Here is a 15424-nt window from a genome sequence, read left to right on the forward strand (position 1 = left end):
TATTATTTGTTAATCAACATATCTGTACTAAATTAATCATGATATCATATAGGTTGCTCCTCAAAAGATTAATTCGATCATGAAAATTAGAAAGCTAAGATTTTATGTGGCCTTGGCATTAGATATATATATATGTATTTTTCTGAAAAATTATCACATTCAAGCTAATTCACGTAGAGTCATAGGAACTAGTATGCATTTGACCTATTTATTATGTCAGTGGTTTATCCTATGACTAATATATAGGTTATATACAAATCTATTATTATATTAAAAAAAAACCATAATTCATCCTTATAATCTCATTGGTAAACAAAATTAGTAATCAAACTCAAAAGGATGAACCATTGACATAACACAATGTATTCCACCTCTTAGATAGAAATAAAAACTAAGATATGAAATTTACTTGATATCTTAGCCTCTAATGTACTAATTTGGCCAACAAGAGAAATCGACCAAATTAGTGGCAGAATTCATACTGCGGTTTTAACTTGGGGTCCGAGGTTTTGTTGACGAGTGAGCCAATGAAGGCAAAGGTTTTATTAGCAGCAACATCGGCTAAGTGGATTGAAATATTGGTAAGGCCAACAAGGTCGATTGTGATGGTTCGAGGATCGGATTTTAGGGCTTTCAAGCAAAAGGGAGGATCTCTATGGGGAGAGCAAATATCATGAAGCACACCTTCATCAGCCTTCACACTTAGCTGCGCACTTGTTGGGCAAATCAATAGGATTGCTAGCGTAAGAGAGAGCAACAAGGAGGCACAAATGGAGGGGGCCATTTCTTTCATACTTTACTATTACCAATTTTTGGGTTTGATATATAGGGTTTTGAGGGAAGCTTATGTAGGAGTTGTTATTCTTTCAAAATGGGACAATTATGACAAGAAATCTGAGGATATGCTTATTAAGGAGGTGTATTTAGCTTGATTAGGTCTGTTAGGAAGAGAAACCATTTATTTTAGGCACATAATTAGCGTCAATTGGTGCCCAAAAAAAAGTGTCAATTGCATTGTACCATAAAAGGAGGGGTAATTCTTTTTACTTTCTTTTAAAAAAAAATTGAATAAAAAATCACACGCACAGAGAAGCTGGAATGAGATATTAACACAACCATGGTAAAGGAGGGGCAATTTAGAGAGAGAAAAAAGGATAAAACATTTCAATAGGTGGCATTCATATCAAATCCTTCCTTATAATTAAGTTATAATCTCTCCGACTATTGAATTCTTAGCCAAAAGTTTCTATAATTTCCCCTAGTTAAGAGGGCAGCTTAAACAAAGGGATCGATTTTGAGGTCAGCTCGACTCATCATTCCGCCGAGCTGACTTTTGAAACCGAGTTCACATAAGCTATGTCATTATCTTGTTCATCAACAAATATATGTACTAACCTTTTTTGTTAAAATCATAAGGATGTGGTAATGTTGACATAAGAGAAATATTTTCTCTTCACCATACCATCGCTTTTGATGCTATTGTTGTTTTTGTTTTTGTTTTTGGATCATAATACCATTCCTCTTAAATACAATTTAAATGGAAAATCATATATATAGGTGATAAAACACTTTTTTTTTATTTGAGGAAAATGTGAGGAAACACTTAAATCATATATGCTTCTATCATTTTTTTTTTGGTGGGGGTTGCTTAAGTAAATGGTCAGAATTCAATACCATTTTATTTTAATAATACCCTAAACTATCTTTAGAAATTTTTTTTGTAGATATTTGAAGTACACTTATTGGATTAAAAAATATCACTTACGGAACACATCCTCTATTCTCTCATTCTCATAAATTTACAAACAAAAAAAATAGTGATCAATTTCTAAAAAGTATATTAAAATATGTTAAAATGCGCGTGACAAGTTTTCTTTTTTATTTATCTTTAGGGTGACTTATGAGGTACATTTTGTTACCTTCTGAAACGAATTATCTTTCTTTTTTATATCCTCTCTGACTTGCACTCCTTTTATAGTATACTAGCAACTTTGATGGCTAGTTCGTTCATCGGTTTTGATAGTTTACTTGAAAAATTTTCATCGTCATATCAAATATTTAAAAATATTTTAGAATTAAAAATATTTTATTTCAAAATAAACAAAGCATACAACACTACAAATTTTTGTAGTACTGTGTGATTGCAATCACACAGTACTATTTTTTTCATTTAAATAATGTGAAAGTTAGAGGTAGGAGGATTTTTATCTATTATATAATAATGGATTTTTTTTTTTTAATTTATAGAAAACACATAATAATAGGTCTCAATAACGAAATTTATGGTTAGATCTACCATCCATGTGAGATGAGAGAATATCATATGACATTGGAACTTTGGAAGGAAGAAAAGATTAGTGGATTCTCCTAGAATATAACAGACATAGTACTCCTTCACACATGAATAATGGATCCACCATAAATCTAATTAATAGATACATTATAATGTGAAAAGTGAAAATACCATATCTTTATTTTCTCAAAATAGGGAATAAAATTACTCCTTCAATAGCACCATATAATTTGCTATAGATATTTTTTTGATAGATTTAAAAAAAAGATAGATATAATTTTCTTAGACCTAACATTTAAGAGCTTGATCCATATTTGTATAGCCATTCATGTTTTTGCAAGATATTGACGATATGAAGCTAAATTAATTAAGATTTTTTTTTTTTGGAAAAAGAGGACCAAACGTATTATTAATGAAGGCTAGTGGAATCAGCCTGCAATACAGCTACAAGGTCTGGTGGTACATCTTCCATCCAGACTGATATATGTGGTAAGAATTGTGATTTCCTTGCTAAAGAGTGCACCAAATTATTACCTTGTCTACGTGCAAGAGATATTTTAAAGTCTAAGAAGTGAATTGCTAAGAATTGTATAAATCAATAACTAACATTCTCTCATTTATTAGGAGAACAATGTTCAAATCCCCTACTATTGTATATATTTAATTGTAAAAAATAAAAAATAAAATTTGAATCACACTTGTACTGGCCAAAAAAATGTCCTTTGCTTTTTCCAAACTATATATGTTTTAATTTTCCAAATTAATTAGTTTAACTCGTCATTTACGCGAACACCCTCTTGGCCAAATGGAATTACCTACTCAGATAAAGTAAAAGGTCAGGATTTAAATTTTAAACCCTGGTCCCTGAAGTGGGTTTTTTTTTTTTTTTTTTTTTTTTTTTTTTTTTTTTGTTTCGATAAATTAAGAAGAAAATAAGGTAGCAACAATTTATGTCATTATTTTATTACTATGGGTTATGTCAATGTCAAGAAAACGTGTAACTAACTATGTCAATGTCATCCCCCTTCCCTTATATATATATATATATATATATGTGTGTGTGTGTGTGTGTGTGTGTGTGTGTGTGTGTGTGTGTGTGTTTCTCAAATAAATAAAAAATTAAAAAAACTATGCACTGATTTGTGGGTTCTAATTAACTCAACAAATAAAGTCTCTAATAGTTGAATAATAGATCTAGAGTTCAATGCCCGTCTTACAAAAATGGTTCTGATAATAAAGAGCTATCATTAGTAGTAGATACCATAGGTTGAAACTCTCAAAAAAAAAAAAAAAAGCTATACACTAATTTATTCCATTAAAAAGAAAAACTATACACTGATTCCTTCTCAAAAAAAGATTAAAAAAAAAAAACTATATATTGAATCATTGATAAAGATTCAAACTTCTAAAAGAAAACAAAAACCTGTTGTTCAAACAATTGTATGTGGCATGTGGCATATCATTTGGCCTTACATTTTTGTTTTACCTTTAAAATTAATTTAAATAATGTGAAACGTTATCCATATTAACACAAACATGGTTCCTTCTGACAAAATCTTAAGATCCACCAACTTATATATACGGTGCATCTTCTTTCTTGTTATTTCAGAGCAAAGTCATTGAGCCTTAAAAGCCAGCCGGATGAAGACCGGAGGGGCTTATTAATAAGTCCCATTGGTCAGTTGATTTCACCTAGAAAAAACTGCTCCTATTAACGAAAAGTATGAACAACGCCACTGATACAATATTTTTCACAACAATTGCTTTAGCAAGTTTTTACTGCTCTCATATGAGCCCATCGCTAATATCCTTTTCAAATCTTTTGTTGATTTTTTTTTTTTGGTATATAGACTTATTTCAAAGGTATTGAGGCATTGGATAGGGTTAATTTACAATTATCTTTTTGTTTTTTATTAGTTGGATGGTTGGGGAAGAAGATTTGAACTTTGGATGTCTTCTTTGAAACTACTTAAGGTGCAAAATGAACCCAAAACTCTTGGCTAGTGTGTGTGTATATATATATATATATATTAATATGCTATTAAAATCCAAAATTAATTTCTAATTGTGGTTTAATTTTGTGAGAAGTGTCCATTTAATTCTTAATCTTGTTGTCAAGTGACCTTTTTTTTTTTAGAGAGTTTCAACCTATGGTATTCGCTCCTGATAATAGCTCTTTATTGTCAGACCAAGACATCAATTAGTTTTTGGATCAAGTGATTTATAATACTTAATGTGAAAATTGAGATGGCTTCCTCAATCACTTAAGTAAAAAGTAAGATCAAATCTTCGTTACTAAACATGGGTTATAACCTAATTAATTTAGGAAATAGACATTGACCATAAAATTATACAAATACTTTCTCCTTAATTTCAATTTTTTATTTGATGGACATTTTGAAATTATTATTTTAATGGTTTGACCTCGCTGTCAAACTATAGTAATTCAGCATTAATTCTTCACTTCATACCTAAAATTAGTTAAACAATTGATTAATCTAAATTCATTTTGTACTATTTATTACTTGCATGTAACCTATGCAAACACAAGGATACATTTAAAATTAAATACAAATTTTATTATAAAAATTTAAATAATTAGTCAAATTATTAAAAAAAATATCATGTAACACATACATATGTATAGATACATTTAAAATTAAACACATTGTTTTTCATAAAAATATAAGTAATTAGTCAAATTATATTTTTTAAAAATTAAATGTAATAAGTTACATATTAAAATTCTTATCTAAATATGATACTACTTATTATTTTTTTTCTTTCTAATTTTTAATAAGATAGAACGTGTAGTGATCTTTGTTGGGTGGTGATTTTTATTAAGTATATGTAATTGGTTTTTTATTTATTTAAATTTTACAATTCATTAATATTAAATTCTTAACTCATTAACTCATTTTGCACTCATTAACTCACAAAGATTAAAAAACTTAAGTGAACACATAGCACAAACTTAAGTGGATAATTATGGTGTGGTCTCCACGTAAATTTAGACACATGACACAAAATTTGATTATAATTTTCAAATTCTAATTGAACTTTCTATGAGCTTTACAATTCGTGCTTATGCACAGAAATTGATAATTGTAATAGTGCTATCGATGTTAACTTGGGTTATTAAACATATAGGACATTAGTTAATGAAATTTAATTACGACATGGATATATTCAAGTTTTTATCATTTTAGAACTACTCAAACATATTTTTCTTTTTTCGGATTTGAATTGGATTGTTTAACGGTTCAAATTAGTAGTGATTGTTGGAAATTGGAATTGCTCTCTATATGTTAATTTTCTTAAAATCCACAACAATATGTTTTTATAAACAAACTATAATAAAGAAGAAAAAGTGATAGGTGTTACCTGAATCTTATGACTTGATCAAACTCAGTATCAATCTGCAATCTAGAAGGAAACCCAGCCAATATCAGTTAGAAAATTCAATTGGGTATTTATACTATTGTAACTTGCATAATGAGCTTAAGAAAAAAAATTTATTGATTTTTTAATCTTACTATAAATAGTTTGGCGTTTAGATGACGTATATTCACTCTATGAAACCATAAAATGTGTACCATAAAAAATAAAAATCTTTTTGGTTATTTGACAATAGTGCCAAATAAATAATGTAGCAGGTGCCCCCAAAAAAGGTAAAAAGTAAAAGAAATACATAAGAATAACCTACACGACCTACTATATATTTATGTCCATTCTAAAGAGCCAGCATCGAAATTCATGTATGCGAATGGTACCATCTAACAACCATCTCTGGTCTGTAATACAAAGCAAAAAATAAAAAACATTATCAGGCGCAAGTAATAGCCAGATAAGTGAACCAAAGAAAAGTATTTTACCCAGGGACGGAGCCAGACTTCCAACCTAGTGGGGGCAAGCTTAATGTAAGCTTATCAAATTTTATCATGTTCATTAACATCATAATCTCATATTTGTAAATGTAATCCAAAATCACACAACAATATATAAACTAATACCAATTTCATTGTTGGTCAATGTTTCAAGATTTTATTTTAGGATTTTCAAAAATTCGGACATCAACACTAATCCCAAATATTATTAGTTTATGAATTATTTATAACTTTTCTTTGAATGATGCTAGGGACACCCAAATTCACAACATTCCCCATGAAATTAATCTCAAACATAAACCCAAATAAACACGCCCACAGACATAACAAGTTTAATGTTAATAATTTATTGATAATAAAGTCACAACAATATTAATATTAACAATTCATTACAAAGTTTCTCAAAAAAAAAAAATCATTACAAAACGTTAAATAAATAACTTTTCTATTGTCCTAAGACCACAAAAGTCAAACAAACAACCAATTTCTTTTCTTTTTCTTTTTTTTTCCCCCTCTTCTTATTAGTCTTTAGAGCACTACCCAGTACTCTAGTCCTCTAACGATAGCCACAAGTTTGTTTTTATTAAAAACCTTTTCTTTTCTGTTTTGGTCTAAATATTAGAGGCCACACCTTTATACTTGAAAATTGAGAAATACCCGCATCATTACTGGTTCTATACTTTATCACTACATACAAGCAGAGAGAGAAGCAAGAGCTAGGAGATGGAGATTGGGTTTCATAAAATTAAAAAAAGGGGCAGAGTAGCTAGAGTCTCTTCCTCACACAACACATCGCAGAGAGAGGACTGTGGTTTTTTTTTTTTCCTGGTTTTAAGGTTTTGTCTTAAGGTTTTTCAATTATTCTTGGGGCAATTGGGCAAAAAGAAAGGTCAGTCGATTTTTATTTTTATTTTTTTGGATGTTTCATGTGGTAATTTGTAAATATTTTGGAGAGGGGCTAAGTGTATATACTTTGGAATCAAATATTAAACTTGTGTCTATATATATATATATATATATATATATATATATATATATATCAAATTTTCAAAAAAGTTGGGGGGGCCATTGCCCCCCAATGCCAAAGCATAGCTCCGTCCCTGATTTTACCCGTAAGATAAATTACAATTCTTCATTATAATAAAGCATCATGAAGGAAGAACAATATTTTTGATTGTGGTATGGAAAAAGTCTTGCAAAATTCTACCCCTTTTTTTTATAAGCCATGAAAATAAAAGTGTATTTAAAACTAAACAACCAATGAAAAGATAAATATAAGCTGCAAATTCAAATTATGGATATAGGAGTTTTTGGTTCCTACATAAAATCATTGAATTTTTATATTCAAAATTAATTTTAAACTTTTTTTTTGAGAGAAAGTTTTAACTTATGATATTCGCTCTTAATAATACCTCTTTATTATTAAATCAAGACACCAATCAGTTTTTAGTGTAAGCCATGAATTTAACCTCAGATCTCTTATTCAAATTTTAAATATTAGTTACGGCCATATCAACAGCTTAGATATCAAGGACAATCCAAAAAAATGAGCTGCTAAAGATGCTACCACTACATGGGCATAAGATTTTTGGAAGGTGCCAATATTCATTTGACCTGCCAATAAAAAGAAGAAAATTTTAATTAAAACAATCAAAGGGATTTAGCCGGAAGAAGTATATCATGAAATTTTCTAAAAAAAATCTGAGAATTGCTTCTTTTGTGGGTAGAGAAAATCGTATGTATTAGCAATTGTTAGTTATGTTAACGTTCACGTGGTCATTTTCTATCTCTTTCAAATTCATTCCCCATGATTTTCTCTACTACTAAACAGGAATTAAGTGATTTTCTCTTCCTATATAAGATACATAAATAACCTTTTGAATACCCAAAATCATGTATCATAAATTTTTTTTTTATACAAGATATAATTTTTACTCTAGCCTAATCTAAGTATATATGTATGTGAAACTTCCTCCTAGAGACTTAAACCACAGCCCTTACCTCCCAACCCTAACAAGCATTTATAATTGTGGAGTGAACACTACACCAAAAATATGCGGTGGTATGTATCAAAAAGTCTACCATTCTTATCTATACTTGGTGCATTTCATCTGGTTGTAAGTAATCGGTGCAATTCTTTTTAAAAGAAGTCTACATGCAATTCTTATCCACATTAATTACAAATCAATGCAATTCTTATCCACATAAAGAGAAAATGATTGTAGACCTCCTTTGAAATCAATGCAATTAATGAAAAACCCTTTGAAATGCACCTCCTTTAGAAAAGAAAATAAGAATTGTAGACCTCTTTTCCATCCATGTGTCCATCCATGCGCCACTTCTTTTCCAAAATTGGTGCATTTCATCGGTCTAAAAAAGTCAAATAAAAATGATTGTAATTAATGTGATCTTTTTGGTTTTCACTGTTAATAACACATTTGCACAAATATTTAAAAAGTTAAATTAGACAAGTGGCATAAAATTAGACTCTAATTTAAAATTTTAATTGAATTTTCTCTGAGTTTTACTTATTAATAATATTTATACTATATATAAGAAGATTTTCTTCTTTTAACTAGACTTTTATGTGATTCAAAAATACCCTTATTAATGAAGGGTAACTTCATTTAGAAATAATGTCATAAATGTTAAATAACAAATTTCATTTTGAATTCAAAAATAAAACTCTTAAAATTTAGGATTTTTTGCCCTTCATGTTCAAAAAAGAAATTACATAGTTTGAAAATACTCAAATTAATGAAGGGTAACTTCATTTACAAATAGGGTCATAAATATCAAATATCAAATTTCATTTTGAATTTAAAATAAGAACTCCTAAAATTGAGGATTTTTTCCATAGCTAGTGCTTATCTCTAAAATTTATCCTTATTATTTGTTTGAAAGAAAATATATACTATAAAAGATGCAAATTATTAACCTTTATCTAAAAAAAATAGAAAAGCCTAAAGCGCGTGCTCAAAAGTTAGTGTATATATAAGGTACTAATTAACAATTTAGTGCCTAAAATAAACAGTTTCTCTTCCAAACAAATTTTGTCAAGTCAATACCACCCACTTAATAAGTATATCCCAAGATTTCTTGTCATATTTAGCCCATTTTTTAAAGCATAACAAACTACTGCTACACATGTTCGTTTGATTAAGCGTTTTGGAAGTCTAAAATTACGTTTTTAAAACTTAAAACTCTGTTTTGCAACAACAACCCCTCATACTTTTTTTTACAAACGCTCATTTTAAACAAAAAAAACACCATTTTGCAACCGCTAATACAAATGCACCTTACATTCCATTAAAAAAAAAAACAAACTAACAAACTACTACTACATAAATAAGCATCCCTCAAACCCTGTCAATACATCCTCAAAAAATCAAACCCAACCATTGGTGCTAGGTGCGAGTACAGGAAGGAAGAAATGGCCCCCTCTTCTTCTCTCTCCTTGTTGCTCTGTTTTATGCTAACAATCCTATTGATTTGCGCAACACATGCACATAAAAATGTGCAGGTATCAGAAAAGGTGCTTTATGATATTTGCCATAACCATGCAGATTATTCTTTTTGCGTGAAAGCTCTCAAATCCGATCCTAGTGCACCCTTACCCGACCTTGTTGGCCTTACCAATGTTTCAATTAACTTGGCTGATGTTGCTGCTAATAAAACCCTTGAGCTTATTGCTTCACTCAAAAGCAAGACCACGGACCCCTTATTAGCATCGCAGTATGAAAGCTGCCGCGTATTCTATGAAAATATTGTTCACATTATAGAAGATGCAAAGAAAGCATGGAAAGCTGGTGACTACGAAACAGTTTTTGTTAAAGCTGGTGGTATCCTCACTTACAATGTTGATTGTAGCGATGCATTAACGTTCAAAGAAGCATCCTCTCTCCGAGAAGCGAATAAAGAAGTGTATAATTCCTTCACGACACTGTTGCGTGTTTCAAAAAGCCTAACAAAAGATGGCTAAATCCTCATGTGCATGTGGCCATGCAATATAGAATGTTTGATATTAATCCCTTTGTTTCAAAACTATTATCAGGAGATAGCTAAATCCTCATGTGCATGTGGCCATGAAGTATAGAATATTTGATATTTATCCATCATCTTCTATTGAATTAATATAATATGAGTTTAAAATGCTGCTTTGTTTTTGTTTTTGTGAGTTTTATACAAGTCTGGTTTTCTTTCTTGATTCACATTTAGTAATTTTTTTTAATAAATATAATAGGATTTGAAATGTGTTCACTTTGTAATAATTTTTTTTCTTTTATCATTTAACCAACATAGCATATGGGTTCCTTTTAGGCATAGGTGGGATTTATACCCAAATTGGCCAAATCTTTTATCCCATGACTATAAAAAAAACTCATCAATTGAGTTAATTAGAATCCATCCTGAAGAACCTTTTGACATGAATTAATAGAACCGAGAGATCACATTTATAATACTATTTAATTGCTCCATATCATTGGAGGAACAATCAAATTAATATTATTATACAAAAAGGTTAAAAAATATAAAAAATGTTGTTTAGAAGTCTAATATGCAATACAAATTATAGTAATAGTATTCGTAGTTAAATGCTTTTGTTCGAACATATATATATCATAATGTCTTTGACGTTTTAATGCTTTCTGGTTGCTTCTGGTTAGGCAATTAATGTAGCAATAACAACCATATGCTGCTAACAATTTTACTGTGAGAATACATTCACACACAAAAAAATAAAATATTTGTGACAGGCTTGGTTTAACGGGGTTGAGGAACCACCCATTAGCCTTATGTCTACCACCTACGGACACATCCCTTCCCACACCTGTGATTATGTGATCGTGCGAGGCTATTAATTTATGTCCAAAGACACTCAAAACAGATTCTATGGCTATGTTTAGTAAATGTTTTTGTTTTCTATTTTCAATTTCTTGTTTTAAGGAAAAAAGAAAAAAGAAAATTTTGTTATATTTTCAAAATGGAAAACATGTTTGGTTAGTTGAAAAAAAAAATTTAATTTAATTTTTTTTTAATTACATGCTCTCATTACATTCCTTTGTCAATATTATTATGGAAGCAGCACCTTGTTAAGAGCTTCTTTACAATTTACAAGACAAAAATAGAGGGATCAAAACAACACAAAATTCATCCCCAAAAAGACGAAAAAAGAAATAACAGAATTCAAATGAAATTCATTCTAGCAGTTGCAGTGTAAGTCGTTAAAATGAGATTGAGCCAAGAAGCTTGAAGAGATTCCCCATAGTAAAATCATATTACGTGTTATTGTAAAAACATGGAAATAGATCGATATGCACACCACTAGCTACTTCCATTCCACATATTATAAAATTAATGTTTCACAATAAAAATTAATAATAGAACCCCAAACACTAGCCCTGCAATTAGTTAGAATATAGATTTTGTTTTGTTTCTTACATGGGTTTCAATTGATAATCGAAGTTTGAACAAATGTGAACTACTTGCAGATTTGCTTGATAGATGTGTATCTATGATTGATGGGCTTCCAAAATATGTGAAAGACTTGCAGATCTGCTTCTAAAAAACTAGAAATCTGAAATTTGGAAGGGAGAGAAAGAGGAAGGGAATCGTCTTGGTGTGAAGAAGACGAATACCAATCTGAAAAGATGTAGAAAAGGAACAAGAAATCTGAAAATTATGAGAGGAGAGAGAGAAAGGGGATGGGTCTACGGGAAAAAAGAAAAAATATTGTAGGTAACAAAAAAAAATATGTTTAGTTCTTGGTTAGAACTAGAGCACGGGTTCATTAAAGTGGTAATAGAAACTATTTTCTCCGTGTTTTAACAAGTATGAAAAAATACAACACTAAAAATAGCTCTTTGGTTGTTTTCATTTTTCTTTATAAATTGAAAACAAAAACTATTTTATATTTCTCAATGTTTTCAGCTTACCAAACAAGTTTTTTGTTATTGGAAATAGAAAATAGTCACTAGAAATAGAAAACAGAGAAAAAAAAACGGTTACTAAACATACTCTAATTAACTCAATTAGTGAATTTTTTTGTTGATAAATAAAATATCTAGGATTAAATCCGAGATATTAATCATAAAAAAAATACTTGTTATAGAGCAAACACGTTTCAAATCCTATAATATCTATTAAAAACTATAAAATGTGAATCAAATACACATGGAATTACCTTTACTATCACCAAAACCCCCCTTTTTAATTGAACAAATATATAAATAATAAATAAATAAAAAGAAAGAAAAGAAAAATTATACCATTTATCATATTCAATTGAACAGAATGTGACCAATAATATCAAATATTTTATTTTGCATGGACACAAGCAAAAGATGTAGCTGAAGCTTTCATTTTTCCCCTCCCAAAAAAAGATGGAAGTCTCAAATATTTTCATACTTTGTAATCTCCTGCAAATCCATAGCATCTTCAATATGCTGTCTAGTGCTATATGTAGTGGATTTACTAAAGAAATTTGCCGTCTTATTTCAGTTCACTTTTTGGCTTGAAGCTTTCTCACAAGTGTCCAAAATATTCAAAATTTTTGCACATTCATTAGAAGTAGCTCTATAAAAAGCAAAATGTCATCTACAAACAGCAGATGGGTTAATTTTGGGCCTCTTTTATAGAGAGAAAGTCCAATCTTATTTGGTGTGTAAACCAAGAATATTATTTATACAATAAGTTCATTAGCCATAGTTTGAAACATTGATGCTTGTTTCCATACGTCTGCCTTTAGTTGGTGAAATCCTTGTTTGGAGATATATATATATATATATATATATATATATTTTTTTTTTCCCCTTTTTCCTTTTCTGATGCGTCTAGATTTACATTTTATTTTCCAACATAAGAGCTATGATGATTGTCAATTGAATGTTAAACCTTTTTTAACCTAAATTTTGGGAGGGATCATAGAGATCATTTATTTTCATAGGTTAGTTGCTCTAACTAGTTGAGACTTGAGAGGGTAGCTTGAACAAAGGGATCGATTTTGAGGTTTGCTCGACTCATGATCATCCAGCTGCACGAGCTGACTTGTGAAACCGAGTTCACATACGCTATGTCATCATCTTGCTCATCAACAAATTATGTACTGCCCATTTTTGTTATAAGGGTATGGAAATGTTGACAGAAGAGAAGTATTTTATATTCACCATACCATCACTTTTGTTGTTTTGGTTGTTTTTGCTGTTGTTGTTGTTGTTGTTGTTGTTTTTTTTTTAAATCTTGTCATAACACACACACACACACATTATATACACACACTTAAATCACATATGCTTCTATCAAGTATTTTTTTTTTCTCGAACAAAAAGTATATATTATTTTGTTTTGGGGGGGGGGGGGGGGGTGGGGGGAGTTTGCTTAATTAATGGTCAGAATTTAATACCATTTTTAATACCCTAAACAATCTTTAGAAATTTTTAGCATTTTTGAAGTACACTTATTTGATTAAAAAAATCACTTACGGAATACATTCTATTCTCTCATTCTCATAAATTAACAAAACAAATGGTGATCGATTTCAAAAAAGTTTATGACCCTTAAAATTTGAAAAATATGTTAAAATGCATGTGGCAATTTTTCTTTTTCACTAATATTTAGGGTGACTTTATGAGTATTTTGTTATGAATAATAACTACTGAAACGAATTATCTTTCTTGTTACATCCTCTATTACTTGCACTCCTTTATATATATATATATATATATATATATATATATATATATAGTATATAAGGCACTAATTAACAATTTAGTGCCTTAAATAAATGGTTTCTCTTCCAAACAAATTTTGCCAAGTCAATACCACCCACTTAAAGTATATCCCTGGATTTCTGGTCATATTCAGCCTATTATTGAAAGAATAACAAACTGCTACTGCACTGGTTTTGCTTAGGCATTTTGGAAGTTTTAAAATTGTATTTTTAAAACTTAAAACTCTGTTTCGCAACAACAACTCCTCATTCCTTTTTTGACAAACACAAATTTTAAACAAAAAACAATGTTTTGCAATAGCTTCTACAAATGCAACTTACATTCCATTAAAAGAAAAAAAAAACAAACAAACAAACAAACTACTACTATATAAATATGCTTCCCTCAGACCCCATGAATACATCCTCAAGAAATCAAACCCAAACATTGGTGCTAGTACAGGAAGAAAGAAATGGCCCCCTCTTTTTCCCTCTCCTTGTTGCTCTCTTTTATGCTAACAATCCTATTGATTTGCCCAACACATGCACAGAAAAATGTGCTGGTATCAGAAAAAGTGCTTTATGATATTTGCCATAACCATGCAGATTATTCTTTTTGCGTGAAAGCTCTCAAATCCGATCCTAGTGCACACTTACCCGACCTTGTTGGCCTTACCAATGTTTCAATTAACTTGGCTGATGTTGCTGCTAATAAAACCCTTGAGCTTATAACTTCACTCAAAAGCAAGACCACGGACCCCTTATTAGCATCGCAGTATGAAAGCTGCCGCGTATTCTATGAAAATATTGTTCACCTTATAGAAGATGCAAAGAAAGCATGGAAAGCTGGTGACTACGAAACAGTTTTTGTTAAAGCTGGTGGTATCCTCACTTACAACGTTGATTGTAGCGATGCATTAACGTTCAAAGAAGCATCCTCTCTCCGAGAAGCGAATAAAGAAGTGTATAATTACTTCACGACACTGTTGCGTGTTTCAAAAAGCCTAACAAAAGATGGCTAAATCCTCATGTGCATGTGGCCATGCAATATGGAATGTTTGATATTAATCCCTTTGTTTCAAAACTATTATCAGGAGATAGCTAAATCCTCATGTGCAAGTGGCCATGAAGTATAGAATATTTGATATTATCCATCATCTTCTATTGAATTAATATAATATAAGTTTAAAATGCTGCTTTGTTTTTGTTTTTTTGTGTTTTATACAAGTCTGGTTTTCTTTCTAGATTCACTTTTTGTATTTTTTTTTTAATTAATGCATTAGGATTTGAAATATGTTCACTTTATAATAACTGTGTTTTTTTTTTTAATCATTTAACCAACAAACATATGGGTTCCTTTTTGGCATAGGTGAGATTTATACCCAAATTGGCTAGATCCTTTATCCCACGACAACAAAAAAACTCACCAATTGAGTAAATTAGAATCCATCCTGAGCAACCTTTTGACATTAATTAATAGAACCACGAGATCACACTTACAATATTATTTTATTGCTTCAAATCATTGGAGGAACA

At 30.0% G+C, this 15424-nt stretch overlaps 3 protein-coding genes across 3 annotated transcripts; 2 read left to right on the forward strand and 1 right to left on the reverse strand.

Moving 5' to 3' along the window:
- Positions 1-463: 463 nt before the first annotated feature.
- LOC142617015 (pectinesterase inhibitor-like) lies at positions 464-784 on the reverse strand. The gene has a single exon (XM_075789722.1). The coding sequence runs from the start codon at positions 782-784 to the stop codon at positions 464-466; it is 321 nt and encodes a 106-aa protein (XP_075645837.1).
- Positions 785-9613: 8829 nt separating this feature from the next.
- LOC142617016 (pectinesterase inhibitor-like) lies at positions 9614-10162 on the forward strand. Its single transcript, XM_075789723.1, has one exon. It carries the CDS (start codon positions 9614-9616, stop codon positions 10160-10162), a length of 549 nt encoding a protein of 182 aa, XP_075645838.1.
- A 4199-nt stretch (positions 10163-14361) lies between these two features.
- Positions 14362-14910, forward strand: LOC142617017 (pectinesterase inhibitor-like). The gene has a single exon (XM_075789724.1). It carries the CDS (start codon positions 14362-14364, stop codon positions 14908-14910), a length of 549 nt encoding a protein of 182 aa, XP_075645839.1.
- The last annotated feature ends 514 nt before the right edge of the window (positions 14911-15424 follow it).

The sequence above is a fragment of the Castanea sativa genome, chromosome 11, assembly GCF_040712315.1.
Source record: "Castanea sativa cultivar Marrone di Chiusa Pesio chromosome 11, ASM4071231v1".
Classification (NCBI taxonomy): domain Eukaryota; kingdom Viridiplantae; phylum Streptophyta; class Magnoliopsida; order Fagales; family Fagaceae; genus Castanea; species Castanea sativa.